At 51.7% G+C, this 22154-nt stretch overlaps 1 protein-coding gene across 6 annotated transcripts in view; it reads right to left on the bottom strand.

Annotated features, from left to right (window-relative positions):
* Window positions 1-22154, bottom strand: part of oxr1a (oxidation resistance 1a) — a 279319-nt gene that overhangs the window by 119577 nt on the left and 137588 nt on the right. For all 6 annotated transcript variants that reach the window (XM_078397885.1, XM_078397884.1, XM_078397888.1 and 3 more), the window contains one exon: window positions 13958-14040. In XM_078397885.1, the coding sequence (XP_078254011.1) occupies window positions 13958-14040 (83 nt within the window). The remainder of the gene's footprint in view (window positions 1-13957; window positions 14041-22154) is intronic.

The raw sequence follows: 22154 nt of genomic DNA, 5'->3' as shown, positions 1-22154 counted from the left end.
CTAGCACCGAGCCTTGCGGTACCCCACTAGTTACTGTTTGCCATTCCAAAAAGTTAATCCCTACTCCCTACTCTTTGTTTCCTGTCTGCCAACCAATTTTCTATCCATGTCAGTACCCTACCCCCAATACCATGTGCTATAATTTTGCCCACTAATCTCCTATGTGGGACCTTATCAAAGGCTTTCTGAAAGTCCAGGTACACTACATCCACTGGTTCTCCGTTGTCCATTTTCCTAGTTACATCCTCAAAAAATTTCAGAAGATTAGTCAAGCACAATTTCCCCTTCGTAAATTCATGCTGACTCGGAATGATCCTGTTACGGCTATCCAAATGTTCTGCAATTTTTGCTTTTATAATTGACTCCAGCATCTTCCCCACCAGGCTAACTGGTCTATAATTTACCGTTTTCTCTCTCCCTCCTTTCTTAAAAAGTGGGATAACATTAGCGACCCTCCAATCCACGGGAACTGATCCTGAATCTATCGAACATTGGAAAATGATCACCAATGCGTCCACGATTTCTAGAGCCACTTCCTTAAGTACCCTGGGATGCAGACCATCAGGCCCTGGGGATTTATCAGCCTTCAGTCCCATCAGTCTACCCAACACCATTTCTTGCAGAATGTGAATTTCCTTCAGTTCCTCCGTCACACTCGGACCTCTGTCCACTAGTACATCTGGGAGATTGGATCTGTCTTCACTAAGTAAGACACAAAGTACCAGTTCAATTCTTCTGCCATTTCCTTGTTCCCCATAATAAATTCACCTGCTTCTGTCTTCAAGGAACCCACATTTGTCTTAACTATTTTTTTCCTTTTCACATACCTAAAGAAGCTTTTACTATCCTCCTTTATATTCTTGGCTAGCTTAACATCGTACCTCATCTTTTCTCCCCGTATTGCCTTTTTAGTTAACTTCTGTTGCTCTTTAAAAGAGTCCCAATCCTCTGGCTTCCCGCTCATCTTTGCTATGTTATACTTCTCTTTTATTTTTATACTGTCCTTGACTTCCCGTGTCAGCCACGATCGCCTCTTGCTCCCGTTAGACTCTTTCTTCCTTTTTGGAATGAACTGATCCTGCATCTTCTGCATTATTCCCAGAAATACCTGCCATTGTTGTTCCACCGTCTTCCCTGCTAGGGTCTCTTTCCAGTCAACTCTGGCCACCTCGTGCCTCCATAGCCCCCTTGCTCAACTTCAATACTGACACTTACGATTTTCCCTTCTCCATCTCAGATTGTAGATTAAAACATCATATTATAAACCCTACCTCCTAATGGCTCTTTTACCTTGAGTTCCTTTATCAAATCCAGTTCATTACACAACACTAAATCCAGAATTGCCTTCTCCCTGGTAGGCTCCAGGTGTGTTTGAGTGACTAAAGGCTTACGAGCAGCCCCAAAATATAGTAATCTCTTCAACAAACCAGCAAGTACCCGAGTGAGATCAGAATGACTGCACAGCAAAACCCTGATGCCGACAGTCAGGAGGCAAATCTTGTTTCCTTGAGTCGGTTGACATATACGGAAATTAGGGAAGGAACAAAGAAGAACCCAGCATGTAGGGACTGCCGTGGGAGATGGGAGATGGGGGGGGGGGAGAGAACAAAGGGGCAACTGGCGCAATGGGGGGGTGGGGGGGAGAGTTTGTAACTTTGTTAGCGCCCTTTATGGGCGACTATTTGCATACCATGTGACAATAAAGTATTCAATTCAATTCAAATAGCTTCTTTTGGCCAACCTGAAGCAGGGAGCCTGCAGTTGACATTTGTACATGCAGCAAAAGACAGTATTCACTGCTTGGCGAAGATTCTAGTGCATTTGGCAGACTGCACAATCTCAATTGAAAGAAGCCTTTCCTGATCTTAAGCTCCTAGTGGTGTCGGTGCTCTCATTATAGCTGTCCTCTGCTGCATCATCTGGAGCTCTCAGAGACCATGAGGTGGCTATGACTGCATAACACATATTAACCATGAAGAAGTTCCCACAATGGTTGTTCAGCAGCTACATACTGAGTGAATGGAATCGACTGCTATGAAGGCATAGCTCAATGTTATGAAGAACCACTGACAGAAACAATAATGTTGTGTTTGACAATAGACAATAGACAATAGGTGCAGGAGTAGGCCATTCAGCCCTTCGAGCCAGCACCGCCATTCAATGCGATCATGGCTGATCACTCAATCAGTACCCCGTTCCTGCCTTCTCCCCATACCCCCTCACTCCGCTATCCTCAAGAGCTCTATCCAGCTCTCTCTTGAAAGCATCCAACGAACTGGCCTCCACTGCCTTCTGAGGCAGAGAATTCCACACCTTCACCACCCTCTGACTGAAAAAGTTCTTCCTCATCTCCGTTCTAAATGGCCTACCCCTTATTCTCAAACTGTGGCCCCTTGTTCTGGACTCCCCTAACATTGGGAACATGTTATCTGCCTCTAATGTGTCCAATCCCCTAATTATCTTATATGTTTCAATAAGATCCCCCCTCATCCTTCTAAATTCCAGTGTATACAAGCCCAATCGCTCCAGCCTTTCAACATACAACAGTCCCGCCATTCCGGGAATTAACCTAGTGAACCTACGCTGCACGCCCTCCATAGCAAGAATATCCTTCCTCAAATTTGGAGACCAAAACTGCACACAGTACTCCAGGTGCGGTCTCACCAGGGCCCGGTACAACTGTAGAAGGACCTCTTTGCTCCTATACTCAACTCCTCTTGTTACGAAGGCCAACATTCCATTGGCTTTCTTCACTGCCTGCTGTACCTGCATGCTTCCTTTCATTGACTGATGCACTAGGACACCCAGATCTCGTTGAACTCCCCCTCCTCCTAACTTGACACCATTCAGATAATAATCTGCCTTTCTATTCTTACTTCCAAAGTGAATAACCTCACACTTATCTACATTAAACTGCATCTGCCATGTATCCGCCCACTCACACAACCTGTCCAAGTCACCCTGCAGCCTTATTGCATCTTCCTCACAATTCACACTACCCCCCAACTTAGTATCATCTGCAAATTTGCTAATGGTACTTTTAATCCCTTCATCTAAGTCATTAATGTATATCGTAAATAGCTGGGGTCCCAGCACCGAACCTTGCGGTACCCCACTGGTCACTGCCTGCCATTCCGAAAGGGACCCATTTATCCCCACTCTTTGCTTTCTGTCTGTCAACCAATTTTCTATCCATGTCAGTACCCTACCCCCAATACCATGTGCCCTAATTTTGCCCACTAATCTCCTATGTGGGACCTTGTCGAAGGCTTTCTGAAAGTCGAGGTACACCACATCCACTGACTCTCCCTTGTCAATTTTCCTAGTTACATCCTCAAAAAATTCCAGTAGATTTGTCAAGCATGATTTCCCCTTCGTAAATCCATGCTGACTCGGAATGATCCCGTTACTGCTATCCAAATGCTCAGCAATTTCGTCTTTTATAATTGACTCCAGCATCTTCCCCACCACTGATGTCAGACTAACTGGTCTATAATTCCCCGTTTTCTCTCTCCCTCCTTTCTTAAAAAGTGGGATAACATTTGCTATCCTCCAATCCACAGGAACTGATCCTGAATCTATAGAACATTGAAAAATGATCTCCAATGCTTCCACTATTTCTAGAGCCACCTCCTTAAGTACTCTGGGATGCAGACCATCAGGCCCTGGGGATTTATCAGCCTTCAGTCCCATCAGTCTACCCAAAACCATTTCCTGCCTAATGTGGATTTCCTTCAGTTCCTCCATCACCCTAGGTTCTCCGGCCCCTAGAACATTTGGGAGATTGTGTGTATCTTCCTCAGTGAAGACAGATCCAAAGTAACGGTTTAACTCGTCTGCCATTTCTTTGTTCCCCATAATAAATTCCCCTGCTTCTGTCTTCAAGGGACCCACATTTGCCTTGACTATTTTACCCACATTTGCCTTGACTATTTTTGTATGCCAATACTTTAGGGAAACCTGTAAATCTTCATGTCTAGTTGGCCTAATCCTGTTGTCTGAGGGTAAGGTGTGGAAAATCCTCTCTCCTTGAGTATGAATCATCTGTGACCTCCCATTACAGCTGGCACAGACCTGGAACGAGCCCGAGGTTTAGAAGTAACCAGGATTTATCTGCTCGAGTAGCTCCAGTGAGTGAGTGCTCGATGTTACAGTAGGTCAGCAAAGGCCACACATCTCAATGAGAGCTGTCTTGAGGCCTGCTCGTACATTCCTCCGCAGAGTGGTCTAGATACAAGGATAGTGTCCTTAAAACTTTGGGTAAAATGATGAGTTCTTCCATATCTCCTCCCATATGGTCCTCGTGGCTGCCAACCTCTGTGGTCTGCAAGAATCCACTTCCACATCGTCCAACAGGAGGAGCAGCAGTGAAAGTGCAAGGAAGGCTCAGTGCTGTTTGCAGGCAATCTGTACATAAGCATTCCACTGCAGAGTGCACACTGACCTACATATTACAGCATTAGAGGCAGCTCCAAGTAGAGCAATCCCATCAGTCCCATCCTCCCACTAATTTCCTGGTAACCCTGCAATTTATTTTTTCAATCATCCCATTAATTCCCCTTTGATTCTCTTAACGAAATGATAAGCGTTTGATAGCTCTGGGCCTGTGCTCGCTAGAGTTTAGAAGGATGAGGGGAGACCTCATTGACACTTACCGATTAGTGAAAGGCCTGGATAGAGTGGATGTGGAGAGGATGTTTCCACTAGTGGGAGAGTCTAGGGCCAGAGGGCACAGCCTCAGAATAAATGGATATACCTTTAGAAAGTAGAGGAGGAATTTCTTTAGTCAGAGGTTGGTGAATCTGTGTAATTCATTGCCAAGTTTTTGGTTATTTTAAAAGTGGGGATTGACAGGTTCACGATTAATAAGAATGCTAAAGGTTACAGGGAGAAGGCAGGAGATTGAAGTTGAGAGAGAAAGATAGATTAGTCATGATTGAATGACAGAGTGGTCTCGATGGGTTGAATGGTCTAATTGTACTTTGATTGATAAACTTACTACTTACCTCAACTAGGGATGTTTTTACAGTAGCCAATGAATCTACCTTCACATCTTTAGTGTGTGGGAAGAAACGGAAACACCTGGAAGGAAACCCATGCAGTCACAGGTAGAACATGCAAACTCCACACAGGTGATTTGAAGACTCAATGGCTATGGAGCAGCCTGGCAATCAGTTCCAGGAAAGAAGTGTTTGTACACACTGTTGGCTTTGTAAATAATGCTTATTATAAGTCATAGAGGTATACAGAACAGACCAGGCTCTTCAGCCTAACTCATTCCTGCCAACCACGTTGTCTACCCAAGTTTGCATTTGACCTATGTCCCTCTAAACTTTTTCTAACCATGCACCTGTCCAAATAGGTGGATAGCTTCTGTTGGCAGCTCGTTCCATATATCCACAACTCTCCACTTGAAAAAGATGTCCCTCAGGTCTCTATTACATATTGCCACTCTCACCTTAATTCTGTACCCTCTAGTTTTACATTCCCCTGCCCTTGGAAAAAGACTGTGACAGTCTTATCTACACCCTTCGTGATTTTATACATCTCTATAATGTCAACGCCCAATCTACTGTGCTCTAGGAAAAAAGACAAAAACCCATCAATTCCCCCCTTATAATTCAAACCTTGTGTAACATTCTGAAAAATTATCAGCATCCTTTCCAGTTGAATGACATCTTTCCTGTTGCAGGGCAACTGGAACTGCACAAAGTACGCCAAAGTGTGTTCTTGTCACTGGCTTGTACAGTGGTAACACAATGGCCCAATTCCTGTACTCACTGATGGAGACAAGCATACCAAATGCCTTCATCACCCTGTCCACATGTGTTGTCACATCAAGAAGACTCTATCTCTGAAGAAGGGTCTCAACTTAAAACGTCACCTATTCCTTTTCTCCAGAGATGCTGCCTGACCTGCTGAGTCACTCCAGCTTTTTGTGTCTATGTATCTACACACTCAGGTTTCTCTGTTCCGTAACACTATCCAGGACCCTGCCATTTACGGTGCAAGTCGTTACCTGGTGTTAACTTATCAAAGTGCAACGCCTCGTACTTGCCCGAGTTACATTCCATCTGCCATTTTTTGGCCAACTTCTGCAGTTCATCCACATCCTATTGCAACATTAAATAACCCTATTCACAGTCCACTACAGCACAATGTTGGCGTAATCCACAAACCTATTAACGATGTTAATGATATTATTATCCAAATTGCTAACATAGATGATAAACAACAGTGGACCCTGCATTGATCCGCACGTCACACCACTGGATACAAGCCTCCAAATTCTCTGCAAAAAAAAATATATATCCTCCACTATCACCCTCTGACTCCTTCCACCAAGCCAATTTTGTATCCAATTGGCTAGCTCACCCTGGATTCCGTGTGATCTAACCTTCTGGACTCGTCAACCGTGCGGGATGTTATCAGAGGCCTTGCTAAAGACTACATAGACAACATCCACTGCCCCTGTCTTTATCAATGCAGCGCAAGGACAGCACAGTGGCATAGTTGGCAGAACTTCTGCTTCACAGTGCCAGAGACCCAGGTTCCATTCTGACCTCGGGTGCTGTTTGTGTGGAATTTGCTTGTTCTCCCTGTGGTGTAAGGGCTTGGATTTCCGCCAGGTGCTCCGTTTCCTTCCACATCCCAAAGACGTACACGTATTGTAGGCTAATTGGCCTCTGTTAATTGCCCCCAGTGTGAAGGGAGTAAATGAGAACGTGGAATAATATAGAATTAGTGTGAGTGGGTGATCAATGGTCAGCATGGACTCGGTGGGTCGAAGGATCTGTTTTTATGCTCTACCTTGAATCTCTAAATACTGTTCATTTTTTTTTTAAATCTCAATTAAATTGGAAACACGAGCAAATGTGGTTAGATTCTACCGCAGAGGGTCAGAAGCATTGATCACAGCGTCAGGTGAAGGTTTCATGTTGGCAGGACATTTCCTTCCACCATCCAATAATCCCCTCCCCAGCAAACATGGAGATTTAACTCCCTGCATGACAGAGAGCTGCCTGGAAAGAGTCACAATTTTGTTCAACTCCACATTTAACCATGTTTTCAACTGTAGTGATAATCTTACAGGAAAAAAAAAAGCTAGTTGCTTCCAGAGGGGTGGGGGGAAATCGATGGGTGGCTGAGTTCTTGATAGGGTAGATGCTGAGAGAAGGATCCCTCATGCAGGAGTCCAGAACCTGGGGACATAAGAAGGGTTATTCACTTAAGATGGGGAAGAAGAATCGCTAAGTGGACAGACAGCGTTTCTTTGGAATTCTCTTTTCGAAAGCAACAGAGGGTGACTCATTGAATGTTTTCAAAATTGAAACATTCTTTTGGAATTGTAGAGAAATCAAGGGATGGGGCAACAGCAAGCAAGGCGGAGGCCAAGATGAGACCTTGTTGAATGGCAGAGGATTCTTGAGGAGCCAAGTGGGCTACTCGTGCTATTTCCTATGTTGTTGTCCTCTGCAAAAGAAAGACTCCTTTGCATTTTACCTGAGAGAGCAGGCAAGGCCTTTGTTATCAAAGTCTTCAAATCATCTGAAAAACACTTTTTCAGCTGTGCAACTCTCCCCCCCCCCCCCCGGACTGGAATATTAAACCAGATTTCTGGCAAAGAATTTCAATCTGGAATCTCCCAACTTGGAATGCAACAAACCGAGTGATACGTTCTACTCAGTATCATTCTCTAAAGCACGCATTGAGTGGGAGACCAAAACAACAAAGGTTGAGTGGGAGACCAAAACAACATGATGTATTCGCGAACACGAGACAGAATCGGATCCCTCTGTGTCATGGTGCGAACACGCGACGGAGTGATGGGCGATTTCTCCAACTCGCTCATCAGAAAGACGATTTCTCCTGGTATTGGCGCATGCGATACCGTTGCTCGCCGTGGGAGTCGGCTAAGCGCGTCTGCGTTGGCTGAGCCCGGTTTGTACGCGATGTCGTAATCATACACTGCCAGTGTTAGCGACCAGCGAATCACTCGCGGCGAAGCCATTAGCGGAATGGCCTTGTCGTTACTGAACAACCCAAGAAGCGGCTTGTGGTCGGTGTTGATTACGAACTTCTTAACGCCGAAGACTATGGCTAGACCCTCCTTGTCCAGCTGCGAGTAGTTTCGTTCGGCGTTATTCATACTGCGTGAAGCGTAGCCTATTGGCATTTCCGTGCCATCTTCCGTGACGTGTGACAGCACTGCTCCTACTCCATAAGGGCTGGCGTCGCAGGAGAGAACGAGCGGCTTGTTGCTGTCGTAGTGCGTCAGAACTTTGGATGATTTCAGGCTTTGCTTAGCTTGTGTGAACGCCTTCCGCTAAGCTGGTCCCCAGTGCCATCGAACCATTTTGCGCAGCACTTGATGAAGCGGTTCGAGCATAGTTGAGAGATTAGGCAGAAATTTGCCATAATAGTTCAGCATCCCAAATAACGCCTTCAGTTCTCTGACGTTCTTCGTTTCAGCCAGCTCATCGATGGCTTTGACTCGTTCATCCGCTGGCTGCAGCCCTTCAGCGCTCACCTTATGACCCAGGTATTGGACTTCATTGAAAGAAAGGCGCATTTTTCCCGTTTCAGTCGTAGGCCTGCATCTTGGAGCCTGCGGAGGACTTGGTCGAGGTTGTCGAGATGTTTTTCCTCGGAACTACCTGTGACGAGCAGATCGTCCAGATACACAGCCACTCCAGAAATCCCCGCCAGAAGATTGTCCATCGTGCGCTGAAATACAGCCGGTGCTGTTGAAATGCCAAACGGCATTCTGGTGTATTGGAATAAACCGCGATGGGTATTTATCTTCACCAGTTCACGGGATCTGGATGACAAAACCAACTGCTGGTAAGCATGCGACAGGTCAAGTTTGGTGAACTGTTTCCCCTTCACCAACTTCGTAAACAACTCATCAATCCGAGGTATCGGATACATATCAGATCGAGCTGCTGTATTCACCGTTAACCTGTAGTCTCCGCAGATTCTCGTGCTACCGTCTGCCTTGTCAATGGAGACAATCGGTGCCGCCCATTTCGAGTGTTCTATGATTTTCTCTTCCTGTAGGCGATCTAATTCGCGATCAACGCGATCGCGACGGGCCAGCGGCACTGGTCAAGCCTTGCTGAATTTCGGTGGTACGGCCGGGTCGATGTAGATGTCGACTTCGACGCCCTTGAGCGTCCCGAGTTCCGCTTTGAAGAGGCGGCCGTATTTGGAGAGGAGGCTCTGCAGTCGGTCGTTCACATTGACCTGCTTCACCTCCTGCCAGTTGAGGCGCAGAACTTTCAACCAATCACAGCCAAGTAGGCTTGGTCCCGCCCCCCTCGCTACCAGCAGCTTGAGCGTCGCTGTTTGCTGGTTGTGTGAGACGGGCACCGAACATTCTCCCAACAATTCCACTTTCTCTCCAGTGTAAGTACGAAGAACCGCGGTGCTATCATGAAGGCGTAACCTTTCACCTTTTCGCCACTGGTCCTTCCACGTCTCTTCACTGATAAGCGTAACTTCAGCTCCGGTGTCAATTTGCATGAGGATAGTCTATCCCCCCCACACACACATGTCCACAGTGAAAGGAGTAACTTTCTTCTTCTCCCTTTCAGTATGATAAATACCATACACATCACCTTCCTCAGTCAGTTGGTTGCTTTTTTCCGTTTTTCCGGCTGACTGCTTTTTCTGCTGTTTTTTTCTTCCACTCTGAGCATTTTTCCCCACTCGATTTGCATACCCGTGAGAAATGCCCTTTTTTCCAGCAGTTGAAACAATCCACCTGTTTCGCTGGACAGTCGTTCAGGTCAGCGTGGGGAGAGCTACCACAGCGATAACACAAAGATCCTCTTACGGTTCCCCGCTTGGGCTGACCACTGTGAGGCCCCCTTGATTTTGCGATTTTGTTTATCGCTTTGCTTGGCTTTTGTTTCCCCGTCACAGAGATCAGCCGTGTTGCGGTCTGCCATCTCCATAGCGGTGGCGATACAGAGTGCCTTGTCGAAATCCAGTGTGGCTTCCGACAATAATCGACGTTGAATGCGGTCATCATCAATCCCACACACCAAACGATCACGTAACATTTCATTGAGATTCGAACCATAAGCACAATGTTCAGCGAGGTGACGTAACTCGGTCACATAATCAGCGACTGAGTCGCCCGATTGACGATGACGAGAGTTGAATTTGTAACGCTGGACGAGATGAGTCTGTACGTTGGTCCTCCACACATGGAAAGCAAGATGGCCCTCTTCTTTCCTGCATCTGTAATGTCGTTGACTAGGAAGTAATGTTCAATGTGCTCGGCATACTGCACCCAGTCGCCATGTGCAACATCAAATTCCCCTATTGAGCCAAAAATAGCCATGGTAGCCACAACAGCAAGTCACCAGGTGAAACTTCAAAACAAGTTTATCCTCGTCGCCAATTAATGATACCTTCTACTCAGTATCATTCTCTAAAGCACGCATTGAGTGGGAGACCAAAACAACAAAGGTCTGGACACAAGATCGCCATTTTAACTCTCTGTGTATTTTAGCAAATGCGCAGGCACAGCTTTACCATATGCATGTATACATCGCATAGCAGCTTTACCATATTGTTGCATGTATCCATCACACCGAGCTTCAGCTGATAAAATTGATTAAATGATAAAATGAATATCAATGACAGGAAAACCTGCAGGTCTGGCTCTATTTTCACAGCCAAAGCCAAAGAAAATAAGTATTGTCATTATATTACAATGCATGTCATTACATGGAGTTTAAGGTAAGCAAATAAGAGGTGGGAGAGAACGCAAATCATTGCAGATTCTCCCTCACAAACCCAACACAGCGGGGGCGGGAGAGAGGGGGGGGGAGGTTGAGAGGGGGGGGTCGGGAGACAGGGGGGTCGGGAGACAGGGGGGGCGGGAGAGAGGGGGGGCGGGAGAGAGGGGGGGCGGGAGAGAGGGGGGGCGGGAGAGAGGGAGGCGGGAGAGAGGGGGGGCGGGAGAGAGGGGGGGGCGGGAGAGAGGGGGGGCGGGAGAGAGGGGGGGCGGGAGAGAGGGGGGCGGGAGAGAGGGGGGCGGGAGAGAGGGGGGCGGGAGAGAGGGGGGCGGGAGAGAGGGGGCGGGAGAGAGGGGGCGGGAGAGAGGGGGGCGGGAGAGAGGGGGGCGGGAGAGAGGGGGGCGGGAGAGAGGGGGGCGGGAGAGAGGGGGGCGGGAGAGAGGGGGGCGGGAGAGAGGGGGGCGGGAGAGAGGGGGGGCGGGAGAGAGGGGGGGGCGGGAGAGAGGGGGGGGCGGGAGAGAGGGGGGGGCGGGAGAGAGGGGGGGCGGGAGAGAGGGGGGGCGGGAGAGAGGGGGGGCGGGAGAGAGGGGGGGCGGGAGAGAGGGGGGGCGGGAGAGAGGGGGGGCGGGAGAGAGGGGGGGCGGGAGAGAGGGGGGGCGGGAGAGAGGGGGGCGGGAGAGAGGGGGGCGGGAGAGAGGGGGGCGGGAGAGAGGGGGGCGGGAGAGAGGGGGCGGGAGAGAGGGGGGCGGGAGAGAGGGGGGCGGGAGAGAGGGGGGCGGGAGAGAGGGGGGCGGGAGAGAGGGGGGCGGGAGAGAGGGGGGCGGGAGAGAGGGGGGCGGGAGAGAGGGGGGCGGGAGAGAGGGGGGCGGGAGAGAGGGGGGCGGGAGAGAGGGGGGCGGGAGAGAGGGGGGCGGGAGAGAGGGGGGCGGGAGAGAGGGGGGCGGGAGAGAGGGGGGCGGGAGAGAGGGGGGCGGGAGAGAGGGGGGCGGGAGAGAGGGGGGCGGGAGAGAGGGGGGCGGGAGAGAGGGGGGCGGGAGAGAGGGGGGCGGGAGAGAGGGGGGCGGGAGAGAGGGGGGGCGGGAGAGAGGGGGGGCGGGAGAGAGGGGGGGCGGGAGAGAGGGGGGGCGGGAGAGAGGGGGGCGGGAGAGAGGGGGGCGGGAGAGAGGGGGGCGGGAGAGAGGGGGGCGGGAGAGAGGGGGGCGGGAGAGAGGGGGCGGGAGAGAGGGGGCGGGAGAGAGGGGGCGGGAGAGAGGGGGCGGGAGAGAGGGGGCGGGAGAGAGGGGGGCGGGAGAGAGAGGGGGGCGGGAGAGAGGGGGGCGGGAGAGAGGGGGGCGGGAGAGAGGGGGGCGGGAGAGAGGGGGGCGGGAGAGAGGGGGGCGGGAGAGAGGGGGGCGGGAGAGAGGGGGGCGGGAGAGAGGGGGGCGGGAGAGAGGGGGGCGGGAGAGAGGGGGGCGGGAGAGAGGGGGGCGGGAGAGAGGGGGGCGGGAGAGAGGGGGGCGGGAGAGAGGGGGGCGGGAGAGAGGGGGGCGGGAGAGAGGGGGGCGGGAGAGAGGGGGGCGGGAGAGAGGGGGGCGGGAGAGAGGGGGGCGGGAGAGAGGGGGGCGGGAGAGAGGGGGGCGGGAGAGAGGGGGGCGGGAGAGAGGGGGGCGGGAGAGAGGGGGGCGGGAGAGAGGGGGGCGGGAGAGAGGGGGGCGGGAGAGAGGGGGGCGGGAGAGAGGGGGGCGGGAGAGAGGGGGGCGGGAGAGAGGGGGGCGGGAGAGAGGGGGGCGGGAGAGAGGGGGGCGGGAGAGAGGGGGGCGGGAGAGAGGGGGGCGGGAGAGAGGGGGGCGGGAGAGAGGGGGGCGGGAGAGAGGGGGGCGGGAGAGAGGGGGGCGGGAGAGAGGGGGGCGGGAGAGAGGGGGGCGGGAGAGAGGGGGGCGGGAGAGAGGGGGGCGGGAGAGAGGGGGGCGGGAGAGAGGGGGGCGGGAGAGAGGGGGGCGGGAGAGAGGGGGCCGGGAGACAGGGGGCCGGGAGACAGGGGGGAGAGAGAGGGGTCGGGAGAGAGGGGGTCGGGAGAGAGGGGGTCGGGAGAGAGGGGGTCGGGAGAGAGGGGGTCGGGAGAGAGGGGGTCGGGAGAGAGGGGGTCGGGAGAGAGGGGGTCGGGAGAGAGGGGGTCGGGAGAGAGGGGGTCGGGAGAGAGGGGGTCGGGAGAGAGGGGGGCGGGAGAGAGGGGGGCGGGAGAGAGGGGGGCGGGAGAGAGGGGGGCGGGAGAGAGGGGGGCGGGAGAGAGGGGGGCGGGAGAGAGGGGGGCGGGAGAGAGGGGGGGCGGGAGAGAGGGGGGCGGGAGAGGAGGGGGGGGCGGGAGAGAGGGGGGCGGGAGGGAGGGGGGCGGGAGGGAGGGGGCGGGAGGAGGGGGGCGGGAGGGAGGGGGGCGGGAGGAGGGGGGCGGGAGGGAGGGGGGCGGGAGGTGAGGGGGGCGGGAGGGAGGGGGGGGCGGGAGGGAGGGGGGCGGGAGGGAGGGGGGCGGGAGAAAGGGGGGCGGGAGAGAGGGGGGCGGGAGAGTGGGGGGGGGGGAGAGAGGGGGGCGGGGAGAGAGGGGGGGGCGGGAGAGAGGGGGACGGGAGAGAGGGGGCGGGAGAGAGGGGGGCGGGAGAGAGGGGGGCCGGGAGAGAGGGGGGCCGGGAGACAGGGGGTCGGGAGACAGGGGGTCGGGAGACAGGGGGTCGGGAGACAGGGGGTCGGGAGACAGGGGGTCGGGAGACAGGGGGTCGGGAGACAGGGGGTCGGGAGACAGGGGGTCGGGAGACAGGGGGTCGGGAGAGAGAGGGGTCGGGAGAGAGGGGGGCGGGAGAGAGGGGGGCGGGAGAGAGGGGGGCGGGAGAGAGGGGGGCGGGAGAGAGGGGGGCGGGAGAGAGGGGGGCGGGAGAGAGGGGGGCGGGAGAGAGGGGGGCGGGAGAGAGGGGGGCGGGAGAGAGGGGGGCGGGAGAGAGGGGGGCGGGAGAGAGGGGGGCGGGAGAGAGGGGGGGCGGGAGAGAGGGGGGCGGGAGAGAGGGGGTCGGGAGAGAGAAGCGAGAGAACGAGAAGCGAGAGAACGAGAAGCGAGAGAGGGTGAAGCACGAGATAGGGAGAAGAGGAACTAAAACTATTAATGGTTAATGCATCTCTTCAATTTCAAAAAAGAACGTGAAGGGGAGTTGTATCCTGCACAACTAGCTGGTTTCACTCACCGTGTATTCAATGGTTCCTTTGGGCTTCTGGGAGCTCATCCACCGGGTATCCTTCTTCTCCTGGTGCTTTTTCTGTCCGGGATCTGAAAGCAGGCGAGGTAAGGTGCGTATTAGTTCCATGCTCACACTTCCCCTGGCTGGTGACAAGGCTCTCGAGCCCAGCTTTGCCGACGGACCAGCTCATTTATCTGCAAACTCACTCGTAAAAGCGACGCCTCTAATTTCATAATAATTATAATAAATTGACGCTTTTCTTCTTCCAGCCTCTAGCTCACTGGATCAGCTTAGATTGATCACAAGACAGTCAAAAAAAATGCATGTGCATCAGCATTCCAGGAGCTTGATCAATGCTGAAGATAGCTTTACGCATCCAAAGGAGTTTGCCTTCATTACAAATGCACAATTCATTTGAATCCAATGGCCTTCTGCAAGCTGTTTTTTCAACAGGAGGGTCGCATTCTAGTGCTTAACCCTTGCACCACTAAACGTCAATCTGTCTGTGATGCGCTCGGACTCTTCTGCAGGATGACACATGGGACGGGATTTTTTTAAACAGCTGTGGTGGCTCGTTTCTTATTTGTAATTTGACATTGCATCGTGCACAGCGATGCAGGTTAGGCTTTAAACCAGGTTGACATTTCAAAGTCGTTACATATATTGACAAGCTGGCTAAAGGGAACATTCCAGCGAGATGTAAAAATTCCTCAACTCATAAAATACTGAAGTTACCGTTTGTTCACAAATCTGTCTAAAAACGTTGAATATGCCGGAATGCCTGCCATTTTTGACAGCACTGTTGTGAGGATAAATGGTTACACAAATCATTAACCCCGATGATCAAATTCCAGAGTCAAGAGAATCAGCAAGAACGTTTATTTGTCATATCTACAGAAAACAGAACGATGATATTTGTATTTGCAGCAGCATAACAGGTCTGCAGACGCAATACGCACTGATTGCATGTAATAAACAAAAAAAAACAATCAATTAATAACCACAACACCAGGGCAAAAAAAAGAGCTGAGTGCAGCCAGAGATAGTCCACGAAGTTCAAGAGTCAAGAGTGTTTTATTGTCACATGTCCCAGAGAGAACAATGAAATTCTTACTTGCTGCAGCACAACAGAATAAGGAAACATAGTAGACTGTAAACAATATGATAAACGAGAGAAAAAAAGTTCAGTGTGTATACACCGATCAGCCAAAACATTATGACCACTGACAGGTGATGTGAACAATATTGGTTATCTTGTTACAATGGCATCTGTCAAGGGGTGGGATATATTAGGCAGCAAGTGAATAGTCAGTTCTTGAAGTTGATATGTTGGATGCAGGAGAAATGGGCAGGAGTAAAGACCTGACCGACTTTGACAAGGGCCAAACTGTTATGGCCAGACGACCGGGTCAGAGCATCTCTGAAACAGCAAACTTGTGGGGTGCTCCCGGTCAGTAGTGGTGAGTACCTACCGACAAACCACAAATCGGCGACAGGATGTTGGGCGCCCAAGGCTCATCGATGCGCGTGGGCAACGAAGGCTATCCCGTCTGGTCCTAATTGACTGTGGAAAGACGACGCCAGTGGGGGGAGTGTGATGATCTGGGCAATGTTCTGCTGGGAAACCCTGGGTCCGGCCATTCATGTGGACGTCAATTTGACACGTGTCACCTACCTAAACATCGTTGCAGACCAGGTACACCCCTTCATGGTAATGGTATTCCCTGATGGCAGCGGCCTCTTTCAGCAGGATAATGAATGCGCCCTGCCACACTGCACACATAGTTCGGGAATGGTTTGAGGAACATGATGAAGTGTTCACGGTGTTGCCCTGGCCTCCAAATACTCCAGATCTCAATCTGATTGAGCATCTGTGGGATGTGCTGGATCGACAAGTCCGATCCACGGCGGCTCCACCTCGCAACTTACTGGACTTGAAGGATCTGCTGCTAATGTTTTGGTGCCAGATACCACAGGACACCTTCAGGGGTCTTGCAGAGTCCATGCCTCGGCAGGTCGGCGCTGTTTTGGTGGCACACGGAGGACCAACAGCATGTTAGGCAGGTGGTCATAATGTTTTGGCTGATCGGTATGTACACAGTATATACACATACTCACAAGTACACACACACACACACACACATATATGTACATATACACACATACTAGAAGGGCGTGTACCCTTTGGGTCCAACTCTTTCCTGCAGGCCCGGCAACCCTCCACAACTGACAACACTCACACACCATCCCCCCTCAACCCGGTCATCTTGGGCACGGCAAGTGGAAAAGGAATTTTTTTGAAGTTTAAAAAGTGATTTTTAAAGTTTAAAAAGTGAAACACTTTTAAAATATAACAACCATTTGAATTGCAGGTCAGTGGTGAGTAAGGTGGGCCTAAAATTGTTGCGCGGTTGTGTACCATTTTGGCTGTATTTCGGGTATGCACAAACAAACACATTAAGCTCTCCTGCATTGGTGTAGCACCCTCCCCTCCCCCACTCCCCCCCCCCCTTTCCCCCCCTCCTCCCCGCACCCCCCTTCCTCCACTCTTAAGGGCACTCTGGCACTCCCCCTCCCCCCCAGTTACCCCCTCCCCCTTACCCACTCCATCCCCCCCCAACCCGGGCACCCAGGATCTTGGAGATCCTCGAGACTGTCCCCTCATTCAGCAGCAGCAGCGGCAGCTCGACGGCTCAGCAGCAGAGGCAGCTCGACGGCGACGGCCGTTGCTTTGAGCGGGAAGATGGGCACCCCCCTCCTTCATTGGCTGCCACTCCCGTCACTTGGGCGGGCCCCGCCCCGGTGGCCACTTGGTCTAATACTCAATAAACTTCCACCCTGCCGTCAAATTCACCTGGTACCTCTCTCCCCTTTCTCGCTCTGCCTCCCTCACAAGGGACAGACTATCAACTGTAGTCTACTACAAAGCTACCCAGAGTTATCGATTTCCACCCTGTTTCTTGCAAATACGACACTTTCAATTCCTCCGTCTCCGTCGCATCTGCTCCCAAGATAAAGCTTTCCATATTGATTGAACGTGGTTTCCTCCTGGCTATTAATGGTGGGTCCCTCACTCTCATCTCTCTTTGTCCCGGAGTTCTGCTCTCGCTCCTTCTTTGCCCAGACCCAACCAGGACAGTTACTCTAGTCGTCACCTTTCACTCCACCAGCCTCTCCATCCAAAACATCACCTTCCGACATTTCTGGCAGCACCAACGTGATCCCCGCCACTAGTCACATCTTCCCATCTTCACCTCTTTCTGCCTTCCTCCCACTACCAGTCACAACATCCCATCTCCATACCTTTCCACCTTCCGCCGAGACTGCTCCTTCTGCAACTTCTTGGTTCACTTCCCCTTCCCACCCAAACCACCTCCTCCCCAAGTACTTTCCCCTGCAACCGCCGGTAATGTGACACCTGTCCCTATACCTCCTCCCTCGACTTCTTCCAGGGACAGACTTTCTGCCCTTCCAGGTGAGGCAGAGGTTCACATGCACCTCTTCTAACCTCATGTACAGCATCCCATGATGCCGATGTGGGCTTCTGTACATTGGCAAGACCAAGCGTAGACTTGGCAGACGTTTCGCTGAACACATAAGCTCGGTCCGCCAAGGCCTACTGGATCTCACGGTCGCTAATCATTTTAACTCCCCTTCCCATTCTTGGATGGGCACACAATGCTGCAGTAACTCAGTGGCACAGGCAGAGAAGAGAGAAAGAGAGAAAGAGAGAAAGAGAGAAAGAGAGAAAGAGAGAAAGAGAGAGAGAGAGAGAGAGAGAGAGAGAGCGAGAGAGAGCGAGAGAGAGCGAGAGAGAGAGCGAGAGAGAGAGCGAGAGAGAGAGCGAGAGAGAGAGCGAGAGAGAGAGCGAGAGAGAGAGCGAGAGAGAGAGCGAGAGAGAGAGCGAGAGAGAGAGCGAGAGATCGAGAGAGAGATCGAGAGAGAGCGAGAGCAAGAGAAAGAGCAAGAGAGAGAGGATGTGCCCATCTAAGAAGTCCTTACACCTGCACAATTAATCCAAGCCCCAATATTTCAAGCTGAAATTTATATTCAGTCACAATTCTAGTGAAGTTGTTGAATGTGCAAAGGTAAGAGACACCTGTCGACTCACTGTTGCACCTAATGACGCAGGTCCCTAGCTTTGGATGTGCAATGTCCAGTGAGATCGGGCACTGCTGTGTGTGGCTACTGAGGGGCTCTCTAGTGGAGGAATATTAACAAACCTGGTAGATGAAAAAAAAAATCAAACACCACTGTCAATGCTGGAAAACCTGAAAGAAAGTGGAAATATCTGGAAACACTCGGCAGGTCAGTCAGAATCTGCAGAAAGAAAAACAGAGTTGACGTTTCAGGTTGAAGACCCTTTGTCAGAACAGACCAAAGGCAGAATTCTAGGGGTCCTGATTATGTTAATGGTGAAAGGTCTTGATCAGTTTTCCTCTTTCCACAGACGTCACCTGACCGCTGAGTGTTCCAGCATGTTCTGTTTTTAGCTGGCTGGTGAGGAGGGCAGGCTTTTGCCAACTGTTACAGATTGTTGCCCAAAGCAAATAGGAAATACAAATGGCAGGTGGTAGCCATGGTGATCACCTTCAGCTGCTCCACACCTGCTGGTACAGTGTCACCTGAAATCCCAGTATAAGATATGCCAAGGTTAGAGCTCTGATACTTAGACCTGTACTTTAGACAAGCTGTCCACAAATATACACAGCCAGACTTCTCACAAACTCCTAAAAGATAACAACTGCGTTCAACACAGGGGCGCCTCTCTCTCTCTCTCTCTCTTGCTGAACCTCTGCATGCCGTAGTCCTTCCCTGCGACTGCACATATTCACTCACAGCCAGAGCAATACTTCAAAATTAACTCTGCCTTCCAGGATAAAGTGGCCAGCAACTGAAGTTGTCCCTTTCAGTTTCTAAAGTCATGTATTGTCTTTCTGCTGACTGGTTAGCATGCAACAAAAAGCTTTTCACTGCACCTCGGTACACGTGACAATAAACGAAACAAAGTCCACTAAGCGAGAGAAGAGGAGTCGTCGTCCCGTCCCGTCCCGTCCCCACCCCCCAACACACACACATACTCTGAACAATGAGCCAGAGCTTCTGCTGCACCACCTTGCCTCATTGTAAGTTAATGCATCTGCTGTGGGTCAGCCACTTTGCCTAACTATACCAGGCACTCTGAATTAGCATAAAACGAATGAGACTGCTGGAATCTAGAACAAATGCAGGAGCTGGAAGAACCCAGCGGATCAGGCAGCATCTGTGGAGGCAAAAGGCACAATTCGATTCTTCACATTGAGACCCTGCATCAGGCCCTCTCCTTCACTAGTCTCTTCCCATCACTGCACTCTGCCTCAAGAGATATAGAGAGGAGGAGCCAGCGCTGCCCTCACAGCTGCGGCTTGCCTGCAGTCCATTGTCTTTTTTGTTGTTTTTGTCTTAATTGTAGTTTAAATATGATGTAGTGTTTGCGGTTGTGTGTTCTGTGGGGGGGGGGGGGGAGAACTGTAACAATGTCTCTCCCGAACGGAGACCCGCCCTTTGTTTCTGTGTCGTGTCTCTGTTCCCGCTGCGGCCTACCACCGGCCATGCACCTGGAGCTGGCGGCCTCCGGCTAGGACCACCCGGGCTCTGGTTCCTCGAGCCCGCGGCCCGGACTGACCACCTGCAGCGCTGGCTGCCTTCGGATGCTACGGGAGCGGCTGCGACTCGTCTCCGAAGGCTTCGGCGCGGGCCGCGTGGACGTCGGAAGCCCGCAGGTCCCTGGGTGGGGGCCGACATCGGGAGCTCCAGCAGCGGCAGCGACTTCACCCGCCCCGAATCGCGGGGCTTGGGTCGGCCCGCCGCGGACCTTTCACCGTCCGGCCCGACCTGAAATAGGCCGCGGGGTTTTCTCAGCTCGGCGGGGGCTTCAATGTCGGGAGCCCCGACGTGGAAACTCCAGCAGCCTGACCGCGGGAGAAGACGGCAGGGAAGAGGAAAAGACATTCTGGCCTTCCATCAGTGAGGAGGTGACTGGAGGAGACTCACTCTGATGGATGTTTCTTTTGTTTGGTTTTGGTTTATGATTGTATGTGTTATTGCATTTTTATTGATTATTCTTATTGGTCTTATTGTTGAACTGCGGATAATTTTTCATTTCACTGCACATTTATGTGTATGTGACAAATAAATTGACCATTGACTATAAATTCACTATTGAGTTTCCACCTCCCTAGCCAAAAGAGTACACAGAACATGTAGGGAGTGAAAAGGAAAATGGGAGAAGTCCGGCTCTGACTGAAGAAAGCACCAGCTCAGATATGGGCATCAAAGACTGGAACAGCACCTCAATTTCACTTGGGAAGCCGTTAACGTTGATTTCCCTAATTTCAAGAAACTCCTGCATTCCCTCCCCTCCCCTCTTTCTCCCACCCTAGTCGTCCTATGAGTTCCACTGTTCGCTTCCTTGTATCCTTCTTGTTATCACATCTTCCTCTGCCAACAATGGGCCATTGAGGGTTCCACCCCGAGGTTATCTGTTGCATGCCCTGATTTGTTACAATACAATACAATATCCTTTATTGTCATTGTACAAGTACAACGAGATTTTGAATGTCGCTTCCATATCGATGCTATCAAATCAAATATATAAATAAATCACGGCAAAAATGAAAACAACAAAAAGGGGGGGGGGAGGAGAAAGGAAAAAGAAAAAGGCGGAACAAGGTAAAGTGCAAAAAAAAGGTTCATGCAGGGGTCGGTTGTGCCAGATGACCCTGGGGGCAGAGACAGATCATGGCAGGTTCTCAGCAGGTCCGATTCAGAGCAGCTATAGCTCCAGGGATAAAGCTGTTCCTTAGTCTGGAGGTGCGGGCGTAGAAGGCCTTGTAACGTCTGCCAGATGGTAGTAGTTCAAACAGACAGTGGCATGGGTGTGTGGAGTCCTTGTAGATGCTGGTGGCTTTCCTGAGGCAGCGTGCGTTATAGATGTCCTCCAGGGCTGGTAGCTGTGTCCCAATGATCCTCTGCGCTCTGCAGACGACCCGCTGAAGAGCTTTCCTGTCCGCTGCCATGCAACTGAGATACCACACATAGATGCCGTATGTCAGTATGCTCTCTGTAGTGCAGTGGTAGAAGGTCATCAGAAGCTGTTGTGGCAGACCGACCTTTTTTAGGGTTCTCAGGAAAAACAGCCGTTGCTGTGCTTTTTTGACTAGCACAGCGGTGTTGGTGGACCATGTGAGGTCCTGTGAAATGTGTGTGCCCAGAAACCTGAAGCTGGACACTCTCACCACTTCGTCCCCGTTGATGAGGACTGGAGCGTATTCCTCATTCTGTGACCTTCTGAAGTTGATAATTAGCTCCTTGGTCTTAGTAGTGTTTAGGGACAGGTTGTTCTCTGAGCACCAGCTCGCCAGGTTCTGCACCTCCACTCCGTAGGCTGATTCATCGCCGTTGGAGATCAGCCCAATCACTATTGTGTCATCTGCAAATTTGACGATGGTGTTGGTGGCGAATGCAGGGACACAGTCATGTGTGAAGAGGGAGGAGAGGATGGGGCTCAGTACACAACCCTGCGATGCACCGGCACTCAGGGTGGTGGTGGAGGACAGGTGGAGGCCCATTTTCACTGCCTGAGGGCGCTCCGACAGGAAATTCAGGAACCATTTGCATATATGCGAGCTGAGGCCTAGCTGGTGGAGTTTGGATGTGAGCTTGGTGGGGATGACTGTGGTGAAGGCAGAGCTATAGTCTATAAATAGCATCCTCACGTATGTGCCCTGTCTCTCTAGGTGAGTCAGGACAGTATGAAGAGCCAGAGAGATGGCGTCCTCTGTAAATCTATTTGCTCTGTATGCGAACTGATGTGGGTCTAGTGAGGCAGGGATGGTGGCTTTGATGTGGGAGAGGACCAACCTTTCAAAGCACTTCATAATTATCGGTGTGAGGTGTTCTAACCTTTTCTCCCCTGCAGTTTTATCTCCCCACCCCACCCCTACTTTCAGACTGAAGAAGGCTTCTGACCCGGAACGTCGCCTATTCTTTTTCTCCAGAGATGCTGCCTGACCTGCTGAATTACTACAGCATTTTGCGTCTATCTTCAGAAAACATCTCAATTCAGAACCAGGTGAAGGGGAGAGCGGGAAGGCTGTTATGCATGCATCGTAAGATACAATAGACATTGTGAAGTTTTGTGAAATCCATCTGCAACCTTCTG

Source organism: Rhinoraja longicauda, chromosome 4 (assembly GCF_053455715.1).
Source record: "Rhinoraja longicauda isolate Sanriku21f chromosome 4, sRhiLon1.1, whole genome shotgun sequence".
Classification (NCBI taxonomy): domain Eukaryota; kingdom Metazoa; phylum Chordata; class Chondrichthyes; order Rajiformes; family Arhynchobatidae; genus Rhinoraja; species Rhinoraja longicauda.
This window is presented reverse-complemented; position numbering and strand designations above follow the sequence as displayed.